The 15,851-nt window shown below is 47.9% G+C and overlaps 1 protein-coding gene and 1 long non-coding RNA gene across 5 annotated transcripts in view; one reads left to right on the plus strand and one right to left on the minus strand.

Annotated features, from left to right (window-relative positions):
* Positions 1-3,075, minus strand: part of NOL4 (nucleolar protein 4) — a 189,326-nt gene extending 186,251 nt beyond the window's left edge. For 2 of the 4 annotated variants that reach the window (XM_071418929.1, XM_071418911.1), the window contains exon 1: positions 1,089-1,645. In XM_071418929.1, coding sequence (XP_071275030.1) covers positions 1,089-1,355 — 267 coding nt within the window. In that variant the 5' untranslated portion in view covers positions 1,356-1,645. Of the gene's footprint in view, positions 1-236; positions 394-1,088 lie in introns of those variants that run through there. The other 2 variants (XM_071418921.1, XM_071418938.1) reach the window with 2 other exon arrangements.
* On the plus strand, positions 2,541-14,292 carry LOC139585909 (uncharacterized). Its single transcript, XR_011677398.1, has 2 exons — positions 2,541-2,679; positions 5,593-14,292. It is a non-coding gene; the product is annotated as an uncharacterized lncRNA (long non-coding RNA).
* The last annotated feature ends 1,559 nt before the right edge of the window (positions 14,293-15,851 follow it).

A 15,851-nucleotide genomic window follows, 5' to 3' on the forward strand; every position in this document is an offset into this window, starting at 1 on the left:
AACCTTCCCGTTAGGTCTGGATAAGCTGCCACTCCAGGAAAAAAAAAAAAAAAAGAGAATATTGCTCATCCAAGCCAAATGCCCAGGCAGGAATATTTTTAATTGCCGGGTTTCCTTTCTCGGCTCCCCCTCCACACCCGCCCCACGCACAGACAAAAGAAGCTTAGCTTGCGTGACCCAGCGCATAAGAAGTAAGAATAATGATACATTAAGAGAGTTCAATAGGCAAAACCTACTTGCAACCAACAGTCCCCATCTTCTTAAATAGGAAAATCTGTCGCTCCTGCCACCACCAAGCATAATAGCTCTCCCGCTGTCAGACCTGCGCCGAGCCCGTAACGCCAGCGCCTGCCGGGGATGCCACGCTACCCTAGCGCATCGAACGGAGTGCTGAGGGGCTCCTGCGACCCCGCAAAGTGTCACAAAATGCACCCTTCCCCCGGTCATGCGGAACCCCGTCCTCCCTTTGTTGAGCATCCTCTCCCTCCCGCCGCCCCTTACTAGCGCAGCCGGCGCTTCACAGCCCAGCCGGGCACATCCGTGGCCGCTCGGCGGCGGCGCCAGGGCTGCGGGATAACAATAAGGGGGGTAAAAAAAGGATAAAAATCATACTAGCAATAAATAAATAAATAAAGCCCAGCAGAGATCCCGGGGAACCACCGCCCGGCGCCGCGCCTGGCTTTGTGCCAGGCAGGGTACCCCCGTGCGCCATCCATCCATCAGCGGGGCCGCTGCCCGGGGCGGCGGGGCCCGGCACAATGGCCGGAGCGGCGGCGGCGGGACAATAGCACACCCCGAGCCCGCCGCAGCGGCCCGGGGGGGACGGGAGGGACGAGGAGGACGAGGAGGACGAGGAGGAGAACGACACCGACCCGGCGGGGTGCGTTGTGCGCACGATCGCTTTAAATAAAAGGACCCACAAAGACCTCGGCGGTGTATAATGTGACAGGCAAACGCAACATGGTGATGATGACTTGGGGGAAGAGGGAGGAAGGAGCCAACTGTGGCTGCGGCTCCCCCTGCGCCTCTCGCTCCCAGAGCGGGCTGCAGCGGCCGACATAGAACAAGGAAGACAATTCTCTACTAACCGTGGTTTTGACTGGCACGTACAGCACTTGCTTCCCTCCTCCAGCACCACCACTGACCTCGTCCGAGTTGCCGAGCTGGAAGCCTTTAGATTTGACCCAGAATTTGAATTTGGCATTATCCGTGGAGCTCGACTCGGAGCCGTTCAGGAGCTGGACGATCCGGTCGTATTTTTTACGGGTCACCGTCTTGGTTTTTCCTGAGTCCCCGTAAGTCCTGAGACACCAGTCCTGAAACTGGCGGTACATGTCCCGGTCGCTGCTCTCCATAATCTCCTAATACACACACGCACTCATGCACACGCCGGGGCGCACACACACACACACACGGACACGCACACAGACACGGGCAGACACACGGACACGCACACGCCGCCCCGAAGCGGGCCGGGGTACGGGGCCGGGCCGCCCCGCCGCACTTTGCACCTGTTCACCCAGCGCTCATGAAAAATGCATCCACCTCCGAGCCGGAGCGAAGGAGGTCCCGGTGCAGGCAGATCCCAGCGGATTTTTTCTTTTTTTTTTTTTTTTTTTTTTGTTGTGGTGGTGGTGGCTCGGGGGGTGGGGGGTCGGGAGGGGGATGGGTGGGGGGGGCAGCAATCAATTCAATAGTGTGGCAATGTTCTCCTTCATTTTTTTTTTTTTCACAGGAGGCAAAACGGATCTGGTGGAGGTTCCTCTTATCCTTCCACTGTACGTGATCAGTCTCTTTAATAATTGTGCAAGGCAGGACTATCCCACTGGCTCCAGCAGCAGCGCCTTACCCAGAGAGGGTTCGGGTGGATAAATAATTAAAATCCTGTCCCTCGGCTTAGCGAAGGAAAAAGAAAATATTGACTCGGATCCTTCTTCTTTTCCATACATCAACTGTACCCGGATTCACCCTGGATAGTGCAGGTGAAGAGGAGGGGAAAAAAAAAAAAAAAAAAAAAAAAAAAGAACGGAAAGAAGAGAAAAAGCCCACCCTAGTCCGCCCCGGCAGCCCTCGGCTGTCTTCTCCGAAGGCTTTCAGAGCTTTCTGTCTCTGTCCTGGCGGGCTGTGCCTCTCCCCAAAGCCGCCTCGCCGCGCAGGATGGAAGAAGCACTGAAGGGCACACTGGTCTCTTTGCTCCCCCTTTATTCCAAGGCTGGGCGGCTTTGCTTCAGATATCCCCGCTCCGGGCATGAAGGTACTGGAAAGAAAGAAAGTTCTTACCTGCTATTTTCTAAGCCTAATGCATCCGATCCGCGTTTAAAGTACATAATTTTTAATTTTTAAAAAATGGTCTGTGAGAATTTCACTTCCTCATATTGAGTCCCATTGAATTTTCATATGCCCTTTCAGGAATTTTCCTCTGTTTATTTACATAGCGATCCCAGCCGATGGAAGAAAAAAAAAAAAAAAGAAGAAAGAAAGAAAGAAAGAAAACCCATATATATGAGATAGGCTTGGATATTGGACCAGAGGAGAGATCAGTCCCAGGAGGATGTTGGTACAGGAAAGGAGGCGGCTCTCGTTGCTCTGCCAGTGTAATGATGGTGCTCACACATGTAGGACTCCTCGGGTGCGGGGTATCCTTTGGTCTCTGGGCTAAACTGGCTACAAGGCATTCAAGTAAGTTTGCGTGCGGATGCTAAGCATAAACCCCCGTTTTGTAAAGGGGGAAGAAGAAGAAAAAAATCCTGATTTTTTTTTTTTTCCCCTCCCTTTGCCACAGCTTCAGTTCACGCCGGAGATCTCCGCGCTCTCCCCGGTCTCCCCCGCCGCGTCAGGCAGGACACCCCCTCGGCGGGGGGGGAAGGCTCCGCCGCGGCGCTTCCTCTCGTCGCCTCTCCGCGGCCGCGCCCGCCCGCGCCTCCGCCATCCAGCGCCGGGCTCCGCGCCCCCGCTCCGCAGCCGTGCGGCACCTCCGCGGCTGGGGCACGACTCGGGCCCGCGCCGGCCGCGGGGTGCGCTCCGGGGCCGCCGCTGCGCTGCGCTCCGCTGGGCTGCGCCGCTCCGCTGGGCTGCGCTCCGCGCCGGGCTGGCGGCGGCGGCGGCGGCGGCGGCGCACCGGGCCGGGCCCAGCGCCGCTCCGCGCCCCCCCCGCGCCCTGATTGGCCGCCGGGACAAAAGTTTCTGTGGCGACGGCGGCGCGGCGCGGTGACGGGCAGCGCTGTCCCATGTCGGGATGCTCCCGCCTCCGCGGGCGCGGCGGGGCGCGGGGGACGGCGCGCACCCGGCCCGGGCCGGCGGGGGGTGTGGGGGATGCGGCGGGGGAGAGAGAGGCGAGGGCAGCGTTTCCATGGCGATGTCTCCGGGCGCAGCCCCCCCGCCTCCCCGCGCGCAGACGGAGCGAGGGGATCAGCTGACACTTCATTAGCTGAGGACCTAATTATTGCTTATTGGAGCAAGAAACGCGCGCAGGGCCGTGGCGGAGCGCCGTCGGCCTCCGCGCCCCCGGCGGACATCCCCTCCGCCGCCGCGCCCGCGCTGCCGGCGGAGCGGAGGAAGAGCCGGCGGTAGCGCGCACTTTGCGCCGCACCGGCCGGCGGGGCCGCGGCGGGCCCGGTGGGATCCCTGCGGGACACGTGGCCGCCGCTGGGCTGGGCTTTCCCCGGGAAACGGAGAGCGAAGCCGCTCCGCCGGGCGGGGGCCGGGCCGCGGGGGAGGCGGCGGAGGGGCCGAGCTCCCGCGGGGCGCCCCCTCCAGCGCTCCCCGCATCCCCCGGTGCCTCCGCGACCGGGCGCGCAGGCGGCTCCGGGGAGCGCAGCCGTGCCTTGGGCCCCGCGGGCGGGCGGGGGCTCGGCCGGCCGTGCCCGCAGCATCGCACCCCGCGCTGCGGCGGCAGCGAGCGGCACCCGCCCCGGGTCGGCGCTCGGTGGGCGGGAGGGGAGCCCAAAATCCACCGCAACCCAAACGCGTGCCGTTTTGGGCTCAGGTCGCTGAAATGAAGAGGGCTGCGGGGTTCCTGGGCTGTGCCTCGGGTTTCTTCTGCCGAAATCCCACCTGTGTCTGGGTATCCAGTCTCTCGGGGCCTGGAAGGGCCCAGTGGAAAGGAAGCTGTGTGTTTTTCCTGCCCAGATCTAGGCAGTAGCGAGCACCTTAGTTCACTCTCTTGTGTCCTGCAGAAAAAGGCTTCCATGGGCTGTCGTGCTGTTTACACCGAGCCTGGATTTCTAGTGCAAAAGCTGAAGGTGCTAAGAGAACCAGGAGAAGCCCTTCCTCACATACCCCTGCCAGGACAAGCGGGTCCATTGGGCTGGCCCTGTGCATGGGCACCTTAATCTGGCCTCCATCTCCCCAGCTAACACAGCTCACACATACCTGTCCTCTCCTCTGTCCCACTCTTCCTTTTCCCCTCTTTCCCCTCTTCCCCCATTTCTATGTTTGCTTTTCTGCTTTCTGTCCGGAAACACCACCTCAGACACAGGCAAAGCTGGGACAAGACTATTGTTTAAAAGCAGTGCTCTGAAGGATGTTTCTGTTGCCAAAACCTTTCCTTCCATCTGTAAAATCTGAGAGGACAAGCTGGCACAATGGGCAGAGAAAAGTAGGACTTAGAGATAACCCAAGGAGGCTTGAGAGTTTTTGTTGGCCACAGGGCTCATAAATTATCTTGGCAGCCCCATTTTAGTGTTACAGGAGCACGGGACTCCCGTCCATCACAGGATGTAGAGGCAAGGCAGTAACAAAGGAACTGCTGTGCAGAAGGGGAGCAAGGGGAACCTCACTGAACTCTTACCCAGCAGGCTTTATGAGATGTAATATTGCTTTAATGTGCCATTAGATCTACATTTAGAAAAAGGGTCGTAACATGGATTGGGCTGCACTGCTAAACAATTCTGTCAGATAATTGTTCTCAACCCAGCCTCCTGCTGAGGGTCTCAGTAACTTCCGTATCACACTGATACTGTGCTGTGACTGAATCCAAAGTACGCACACAAAGCAAAGGGGATAAAGGAAGATGTGACAGGGCCAGGAGTGACGATCCAGACAGTTATAGAATGGATGAGTAAAATGCCTGAAATAAGCAGGCATGGTTTAGTAGATCAGAAAATAATTTGATATCCAGGAGTATCACTTTGGATCCTGTGCCTTCTCAGAAGAGACACATTCCTGAATTCAGTCAAGCTTGGACCATGCCTTAGACCCCAGAAATATTATTTATTTTTTCAAACTGTTTCAAGGCAGGAAAGAGAATCATAGAATTCCAGAATGGTTTGGAAGGAATCTAAATGATCTTAACAATCATCTGCCATGGGCAGGGACACTTTCCACTAGACCAGGTTACTCAGAACCCCATCCATCCTGACCTTGAACACCTCCAGGTAACACGCTGCGCAACTTGCTCGATCCAGTACATCACCACCTTTACAGTTTACAGTCCAGAACTTCTAATATCGAATCTAAGTCTTCATCTTAAGGCCGTTCTCCCTTGTCCTACCACTACATGCCCTTGTGAAACAAACATGGGTGAAAACCATCTATGGGGATGGAGAGTAGAAACTTGGATAATATGGATGGATTTCTTTCTCTATTTTACAGTTAAGATTTTTGATTCGTGGTGATGGAAGATATGGATGTTTCATGACTGCTTCCAGTAATCACTTGGCCAGAAGTCCTAGGAGCATCCTGGAACCCCACCCACCCTGCCAGACAATGGATCAGCACAGGATACAAAAATTATGCTTACCATAAGGAATTGGTGATCTAAAGAAGGTCAATTTCATGGTACATGGCTTCATTTTCATATAAATATACGTTGTAGAGTGTATTTGCACAACCTATACTCATTACATATATATAATGTGTGTGTGTATAGTAACTTCAGCAGAATTTATATGGTGAATTTAGAGTGCAGATTTTTAATCTCCCATTTTGAGAACTTCTGATACTCTGAAAGTAGTACTATCGGATTATATTTAAATAAGAAAAACTACATGGGGTTAAGTTCACTGTCTGCTTTGTGGTGGGTTTTTGTTTCAGAATTAACAGAGTTTAATAACACAGTCTGGAATCTCCTTGCAATGAAAAGTGCTTGCACAGACCCTCCTCCTCTCAAGAGTTCTAATGACCACCTTGTTATAAATTATCAAATCAGTAGCCAAATTTATAAAAAAATTTAACAAAGATTTATTAGATCAATAACAAAAAAAAAAATAGAATTTTGAAAGACCACCACAGCCAAGACAGCGTCAGCCCTGGGTGCAGGCGCTGGGTGAACCGAGATCCGACTGACAAAGTGCCAGCATTTCCCCAGTGGTTCACCCCGAATGCTTCAAGCAGCCAGCTTATATACAGTTTATTCTGCCTGAGGCAGGGATGACCGAACGTTCCTTTGTGTCTCTTCACATGTAGAACTGGATCCATACATGTGCAGAAATAGACAAAGGTAGGTCCAGGTGTCCAGACAGATGTCTGAGCACCTCCAGCGGAGTATTCGTATGTAGCAGAGTGATGCCAGTTCTCGAGTATGGTAGATGTAATCTGCTCAGGTGCAGGTCCTGTGAGCGATTCAGAAGTTCCACTGAAACTATCGATCATGGCCCAGGAAGGTTTCTTTCATACATTAACAGGCTTGATATTATCTTAATGTTGTCCAGGAACTAATTGAATAAAAATGAGACTCTGCTCCCAGCCAGGGTGATCACAGACATACCTTAGATTCTACAATATTTTATACACATATATAGCATGAATTATCTCTACCATATACTACAACCTGTTACTCAGCTGAAATTGAAGCTCCTGTGGCATCCTTGAGTAGAGGGACTGTGTTGGTCCTTCAGTGCCATGGAGTGAGGCTGTTCTGTGCTCTGCATTTGCAGAACTCACTTGCCTCTGCCAGAAAATGAAAGTTTCTCTCCTCTGGTGTGGAGACACCACGTCCGTGCCTTGCTGGCTTGATTGCTCTGCAGCCAGCCTGAAACAATACACCACCAACAGATGTGTGAACATTTCCATTCAGTGGAATGAAGTGTTAGTTGCAAAACAGAGTTTTGGCTATTTGAATTGCCTCATGTGCATCAAGCTGTGAAAGAGGTTTAAAGTAAATCATGAATATCATAAATACTGTATTTTTTTAATTATCAGCTCTAACAAGTCGACTGGCAATAGAAAGTGAAGACAGGCAGAATGGGACCTGATGTCTCTCACTGGAGTTACCAGGGTTTCTAGATGAAATTACAATCTTGCAGTGACATGGAACTGAGTCCACGGAAAAAGCTGAGAGTCATTTTCAAGAGACAAGTTTTTTAAACTTGCTGAAAAACAGAGAGTAGGTTTTTGGCTTAAATCTGTCATCTGACTTCTACCAAAGAGAAGCGTTTGGAAAACATGCACCATATTTCAGCACAGTGCTTGATATGGCATTACTAGATGGCTAAGGGTAGCCTTTGAGGATGTGAATGTCCTGTCTCTTGGGTTTTTTGTTCATTGACATAGCGAGAAAAAATTATTTTGACACTTCTGACTTGCCATGTCCATGAGTTATGTTGGAAAGCCCGTTTCTCTGCAGACTAAAAATCATCCATGCTGAACTGACAGAAGATGTGCTGAGGAATAAAGAACTGCAGCTCCAAATGGTTTGCTTTAAACTACGTACCTGGTGGTGCTTTTCCTCTCTTTTGGAGAGAATTTCAGTGGAAGTGTCCTGTTGTGTCCTTTACAGCCCAGTGATGGCAGCAACAATGAGCACTGCAAGCCCTAATGCTTGTGCAGGTGGAAGTCAGTGCTCATACACTGCATGGGCTTGACTGTGCTCTCTTCCTTTGGTCTCACATACCTGACAGACTCTTCTGAGTGGTTCGATAATCAGTCACCTGATTGCATTTGGGGAGGTAGGACTCTGCTGTGACACAGCTTCCCTGAGGACAAAATAGTCACCATTCCACCTACTGAAATTACTGGCAAAGGACCACTCTAGAAAGGTATCCTTGATGGTAATTCCAAGGTATTTGCTGCTTAGGAGAAACTACAGGTAGTCAGAAACTACAGGTAGTACTACTTGGTAGTACTAATGTATGAAAACTTCAAATGGAGGGAGGTTGTCTAGGTTTTGATTTATCTACTAAATGAGCTATCATGGAGCAAAGACTAAACTATTAATTGTTCAATTTTTTTTTCCTACAAATTGTTCCCAGTTCCAATATTCTTCTCTATTTTTCTTAAGGTACTGCTGATTTTGGAAAATTAAGATGAGGTAGGCCAAAGCAATGACTCAGAGATGGCTTATAAGAACCTACTTGCTAAATATTTGGGGGAAAGAGGCTGTATGTTTCTGGGTTTATAAAGGAATGTGAGAATGAATTCATGAAATGTGGGAATCGTGTCAACCAGTGTTCTGGTTAGGATCTTTTCACATAGAGTGATGTTATGATGCCAATGAGAATTATACTGGGATATATTCTGTCTTTATTTTTTAACAATCTTCTTTGGCGACATTTGGGATCCCTTGAGAAAATGCTCAAACTCACTTCCCCTTCATGCAGTTAGAAAACTCCAGACTTGGCTTCATTCTACAAAGCTGCTTTGCTTTAAGTAGCAGTTCTGCAAAACATAACTTCACATATTTCTTTTACTCTATGCTTTATTACTGAGAATATTTGCATGAAAACAGGGTCTTTGTTTAAAAGTTCCTGCTTCTTATTCATCACAGGTCGTTGAGTTGGAAGCAATTACGGTGCCCTGTACAGAAGGCTCCGATCCCTTCAGAACAGAAAAATATAAGCAAGAATTGACAAACTTGTAAGAATATAAGCTCTTGTTTTCATGAAAATTTCTTCATTTCCTTGGTAATAAAAAAGGAAAAGGGAGTAAATATGTGGCACACAATGAAAAAAAAAAGAAAAGAGAATGTTTCAAATGTCTTAAGGTTTGTATATGGGCACTGAAAATTTTTTATTGTTACAGTGACACATTCAACCTTGCTTATTTTCATCCTAAAGAAGGTGTGCACAAAGGATTTTGTGTGTGTGTGTGTGTATAGTATTTTTTATTCTTTCTACAGGTAATGTATCTTTCTCAGCTAAGGAAAAACTAATATAAACCAGCTACTAGAATACCACCCAGTGTGTTGTCTAAACCAAGGCAGGACTAATAAGGTAGTGCTGTAAATGCTAGCAGTCTATCTCTGTTAGTGTTCTCGACTTCATTGCCATGGAGGGAGATGTGATAATTGGAAAATGTTCCAGAAAGTTTCAGATATGGCTCCACAGCCATTGTGTCAGGCACTACCAGACAAAGTCAGCACTGGAACAGAGTGTGCTTAACCAGCTGCCATCATCCTGCTTACAACAGGATGGAAACCAGGGAGCAAGCAAAAATGAAGAGAATTTCTCAATCTGAAATATTTGGCAAAATGCAACATTAATCTCTCACTGGTATAAAATACCATCCAAATTTTACTTTTGCATTTGATCCATATATTTGCATCAGCAGCATGGGATCCTCCTGACTTCACAACATTATAGGCAATGATAACTAAAGACCAAACCAGAAGAAATTACTGTTGCATCTCATTGTAGATATTCCTTCCTTCACTGTTTTCACAGAATCACAGAACCACAAAATAAGCTGAGTTAGAAGGGACCCACAAGGATCATTGAGTCCAACTCCCTGCACAGCACCATGCCTGAGAGTCATACCATGTGCCTGAGAGCATTGTCCACTTTTTGAACTTAGCCAGTCTTGCTGCTTTGACCACTTCTCTGGGGAGCCTTTTCCAGTGCCCAGCCACCCTCTGGGTGAAGAATCTTTTTCTAATATCCAATCCTAAACCTCCCCTGACATAACTTCAGGCCATTCCCTTCAGTCCTGTCACTGGTCACCACACAGAAGAGATCAGTGTCTGCCCCTCATCTTCCTCTCACAAGGAAGTTGTAGACTGTGATGAGCTCTCCCCTCAGTCTCCTCCAGGCTGAGCAGACCAAGTGACCTCAGCCACTTCTCATACAGGTTCCCCTCTAGGCTCTTCATCATCTTTGTTGGCTCCTTTGGATTCTGTCTAATAGTTTAATGTCTTTCTTATATTACCGTGCCCAAAACTACACCCGATATTCAAGGTGAGGCCACCCCAGTGCAGAGCAGAGCAGGACAAGAGCAGCCCTTGCCTGGCTGGCCATGCTGTGCCTGATGCCCCCCAGGACAGAGTTGTCCCTCCTGGCTGCCAGGACACTGCTGACTCATGTTCAGGACCCCGGGACCCCCAGGTCCCTGTCCATGGCAGAGATTTCCAGCATCTCATTCCCCATCTGTGCATACATCCAGGGTTGTCCCCTCCCAGGTGCTAAAAACAGCACTCACCCTTTTTGAACTTCATATGATTGGTGTTTGCTCAGTTCTCTGATTTGTTGAGGTCTCTCTGCAGGGCCTCCCTGCCTTTGAGGCAGCAGCTCCTCCCAGTTTTGTATCATCTGTGAACTTGTTCAGTATCCCTTCCAGTCCTATGTCCAAGTGATTGATGAACATGTTGAAGAGCACAGGACCAAGAATGGAACCTTACAGAACCCCACAAGTGGCAGGTCACCAGTCTGATGTCACCCCTCACTATAATCCTTTGTGCCTGACCCATGAGCCAGTTGTTCACCCCTCAGATCATGTGTTTGTTTATCCAGCTGTGTGCTGGATGTTTTGTCTTGAAGGATACAGGGAGAGACAGTATGGAAAGCTCTACTAAAATCTAGAATGATTACATCAGCTGGCTTCCCTTCATCAACCATATGTGTTACCTTGACAAAAAAAAGGACAAGTCAGGTTTAATAAGCAGGACTTTCTCATGACTGTGACCAATGACTGTGTTGTCTTTCAGGTGTTTTTCAATACCTCCCAGAATAATCTCCATAGCTTTTCCAGGCACTGAAGTGAGACTGACAGGCTTGTATTTCCAGCATCCTCCTTCTTACCCTTCTTGAAAACTGGGACAACATTTGCCATCTTCCAGTCAGCTGGGGACTTTTCCAGATTCCTGAGACTGCTTAGAAATCATTGAGAGAGGTTTTGAGATGGCAATCAGCCAGCTCTTTGAGAGTTCTTGGATGAGCACCATCAAGCCCCATAGATTTGTAGGGATCCAGCTGGAGAAGCAGTCCCACACAATTTCAGCATCAGCTGGGAGTTGATCATTCACACAGTCATGGTCCTCCAGCTCAGAGCACTGAGAGCCCCTTGGTCTGGCATCTGTGTTGAAGACAGAGGCAAAGGGTTTGTTAAACACCTCTGCCTTGTTCAGGTCCCTGTTTGTGAGGTGACCATTTTCATCCTCTAATAAGACAATGTTATTTCTACTGCCTTCTGCCATTTATATTTGAAATAACTCTGTTTATTTTTTCCCACAAAAGCTGAGAAAAAATAAAAAGAGTTATTTCTGGAAGCTTCAACTCCAGCTGAACTTGGATCACACAAATTTTCTCCCTACAGGGCCAAACAGAATCTCTATATTCTTTCCATGTCAATTAACCTTGCTTCCGCTGGGCATACACCTTCCTTTTTAACCTTATTTCCAAGAGAAGAATCCAGTTCAGCCAAGCTGGCCTTTTGCCTCACCTGCTTGACTTCTGACATTTGGGAATTGCCTTCTCCTGTGCCCTTAGGAGGTGATGTTTAAAAAGTGACCAGCACTGATGGACACCGGCATCTGCAAAAATGTTTTCCCAGGGAGCTATACTTGCTAATTTTCTAAGCAGGCTGAAGTGTTCTCTCCTCATGTCCAGAGCTGAGGTTTTGCTGGCACTCTTCCTCCTGTCAACAGAGATTTTAAAATTGATCTCTTTGTGGTGGCTATGGCCAAGACAGCTGCCAATCTCCTCTTCACTCATGAGATCCACAATGCTGACAAGAAGCAGATCAAGGAGGGCACCTTTCTCAGTTGGCTCCCTTAGGACCTGTTTCACACAGTTGTCATCCAGGTTATTTAGAAATCTTCTGGCCTGTGTTGTACCTGCTGTGCAGTGCTCCCACTTGATTTCTGGCAAGTTGAAGTCCCCCTTGAGGACAAGGGCAGTTGACTTGGAAGTGTCCCTTAGTTCCTCATAAAATAATTTGTTGGCATCATTGTCCTGGCTAGGAAGTCTATAGTAGACTCCCACAATGACATCCACGTTACTTTTTTTGTCCCTTGATCCTTATCCAGAGGCTCTCAACTGCACCTTTGCCAACTACAAGCTCCACACATTCTAACCCTTCTGTTACATACAGTGCCACCAGGTCCTTAACCCAACTGATCTTGTTATACGGCAGGGTCCCAGAATGGTCATTAGAAAAGTGCCCTTTCATAAATTGTGTTATGGTAGCTTTTGACTTGGTAACATTTAGGCACTGATTCAATGTTCTCCATAAATTTATCCTCAAAACACCAAATTAGTGTTGTTATTATCAACTTTAGGCAGCAGAACAGTATAAATGGTATCTGCCCTCACATGACTGTTCCCTGCTGCCCAAATGCAGCTTATTACTGGAGCACACACTCCTTACACTAGTCTGTCTGTTCCTGCTGAATAATTTTTACCCAGTATAACCCCATCCTGAACAATAACAAGAAAAGAAAGATCATTAATGTTAAAAAGTGAACACAAACAACCAAATTGCTTAAATAATTCCCATGGCAACTAGGAACTTAAAAATAGAAGTGGACTGCAGATCTCCATGGCCTTAAAGAACACCTGGTTCCAACCCCTCTGCCATGGTCAAGGACACCTTCCACTAGACCAGGTTGCTCAAAGCCCCATGCAGCCTGGCCTTGAACATTTCCATGGATGGGATAACCACAAGTTCTCTGGGCAACCTTTTCCAGCATCTCACCATCCTTACACTGAATAATTTCTTCCTAAAATCTGATCTAAACTTGCCTTCTTTCAGTTTAATGCTATTCCCCTTTGTCTGTTGCTACATGCCCTGGTAAAAGGTCCCTCTCCTGCACTCTTGTAGCCCCTCTTTAGGTACAGAAAGGCTGCTCTAAGATCACCCCAGAACCTTCCTTTCTCCAGGCTGAACAACCCCAGCTGTCTCAGACTGTCCTCATAGGAGAGCTGCTCCACCCCTCTGATCATCTTCCTGTGGGACAGTGTCAAATGCTTTGCACAAGTCCAGGTAGATGACATCACCAATTTACATGAAGTAAAATTGGTCCAGACCTAAGAAGAACTTCTGGGTTGTCTTGTAGGGTTCTTCTGGATGGCTGGGTTGGTTGGTTTGTTGATCTCCTACTCTCCATGTGCTCTGGCTGGCTGGGTTATCCCTCAGGAGTGAGGAGAGGATCCCAGAACAAGGATGGTCCCTGCCAACAGTAGAGCAGTGAGACACTGCCACAAGTTAGGTAGAGAATTTTGGGGCATTATATGTAGAAATGCCCAGCACAGGGAGCCAGAGATAGTCATCATTGTGTCCTGCAAACCTCCCAGCCTGGGAATGCAGGCCTGGAGAGGGCCTCCTCACAGGTCCCACCTCCTGTAAGTACCTTGTACATTTTAGTAAACAATGGTCTATGGCTGTTCCGTTTTTCCCACCCGCTGTAGGGCTCTCCCAACCCCGTTTTGTCAATGTGGAAACATGCAGAAAGAAATAGAAGTCTGCAATAGTCTTCAACAACAGGGATTTAGCTGTAGTTCTAGTTTCTGGCTGTGCCCTTCCACAAGCAGTGCAACAAGGAGACACTAAGATGACAGCACTCAGGAATTATACAAAGTATGAGCCAAGGATTGCCCTTCTGTGTTCCTCTGGAGATCTGCTGGAATTTATCCATACCTAGACCCTGTGAGTCATTTGCTGATAGAAGCAGGTTGAGTTAGACCTCAGAGTGCCAGAGTTTCCTTAATTCCAGAGCAAAAGCCACAATCAGTCTTAGGACAGTGAGGTTTTAGATCAGGAGGAGCCAGGTATCACCATGACCACTCTGCCAGGCACCCCTTTGATACAGCCCCTCACTCTGAGCTGGGATGTGGAAGGAAAGGTAGAGATGGAGCACAAGTCAGCACAAAAGCTTATTTTATTTCACTTCTTCTAAGTAGTGGTATTTCTCCACCTGCTGTCCCCAGCCATTTAATGACCACTCTCTAGTATATAAAGCAGTACAGAATATTATCCTAGGGCTTTATCTTTTGGATGCTTAAAAGTCTCCAAGGTACTTCTGAGGCTCATCCACTGCTTCTAAAACCTGGGGGATTCACCTGAACCAGCATGTTCTCTTATGTAATTATGATTTCTCTCTTTCCAGGAGGGAAAGACCATTGGAAAAAAAAAAAAAAAGAAAAACCAACCAGCCCGTTGTATAATATTTTAAGGCTCTGGAACAGAAAAAAAAATGCTTAATGTGAGGGCTGGCATGAATATTTCTATTTATGACCACTAGCCCATAGAGAACAATGCTGCCTTAGCAAAGTCCTCACTCTGTTTAACATATACTGAACTTGGCAATGTTAAGCTATATATATTTTCTGATATGAATTTATAAGCCATATATATATTTTTGATTGAACTTTGGATAATGATTCTTATAAAAGAATGTAAAACTGGAGGTCTTTGTACTTCCCACAGCTATTTTTCAAGCCAGAGTTGTGCTTTGTTTTCTGAAATTGATATCCTCATTCAAACAAATATGTGATAAAAAATGTGTTCATGTGTGAAAAAGCCATATGCAGTGTTGAAATTCCGGCCAACTCATTATACAGATACTACATGCTGGAGAAATGATGACTCAGTAGGGGAATTTTGCTCATCCCATAACATGCTTGACTTCATAAGCAACACCTTGCCCTCACTTCTCTTACTGCTGCCAGGGACTGGGGAGGTAGAGATGTGCAAGGACATTGGCAGGGTACCTTAGAAAGATATTCTGCTGTTTCCACTGTGGGTTTGGTTTGGTTATAAAAGGGATATATAAAGAGATATATACTCTCCCTATAAGATCAAGTACAGCCATGGTGCTTTTCAGGCTCTGATGGGAAGGAAGAAGCCATTTCAGCCTTGGCCTCCTAATTTGCATGACTGTCTGCTCTATAATCACCTACTGTGTTGTGTTTAGCACAGGCAGAAAGTTACCTGTTGGTGTATTACTGACCTTCTATGTCATGCATTCATTTTGGTAATTAGTCAGAGGAAACAGAAAAAGGACAGAGCTGAAACTTGCTCATCATACATAAGCTAATGCTGGCTGGCCCAGTTTTTCACCTTGATTTTCTTTATCATTTGTGTTTGCACATCTGGATTGTTGAAGGAGGTGGTTCTTGGCCCATCCCTTGCTTCAGACCTCAGAGAATTAACTTAAATAAAGTCAGTCTGTCTGTAGATGCAGTATCCTGTGAAAACAGACAGAGGGAAGGGAAGGGAAGGGAAGGGAAGGGAAGGGAAGGGAAGGGAAGGGAAGGGAAGGGAAGGGAAGGGAAGGGAAGGGAAGGGAAGGGAAGGGAAGGGAAGGGAAGGGAAGGGAAGGGAAGGGAAGGGAAGGGAAGGGAAGGGAAGGGAAGGACAGGTGAATATTTTGCCAAGTGTAAATTTTCATTCCAAGGTTGTGAGTCAAAGGGTCAGTGCTCTGTGCCTACTGCAGGATTTCTCAGGGAAGCTGTGTTGCCTCTGATGGCAGAGGTGCAGTGGTCACTGAAGCAGTGTTTGCTTCTGCAGTTCACCATAAGCAACTGGTGGCCAACAGAGAGAGGTTCAGAGAAGGGTGACAAGAGGGGAAGCTTTGTCTTTCAATGAGATGCTTAAGTACATCAATCTATTTAGCTTAACAGAGACAAGGTTAAGGGGAGAGTTGGATATAATTTATAAATTTCCTGTCTTCCTGTAGAAATAGGATAAGTAGAAGAAGAGTA

This window comes from Agelaius tricolor, unplaced genomic scaffold (genome assembly GCF_023055355.1).
Source record: "Agelaius tricolor isolate 1412-34295 unplaced genomic scaffold, bAgeTri1.0.p SCAF_2, whole genome shotgun sequence".
NCBI classification, from domain to species: Eukaryota; Metazoa; Chordata; class Aves; order Passeriformes; family Icteridae; genus Agelaius; species Agelaius tricolor.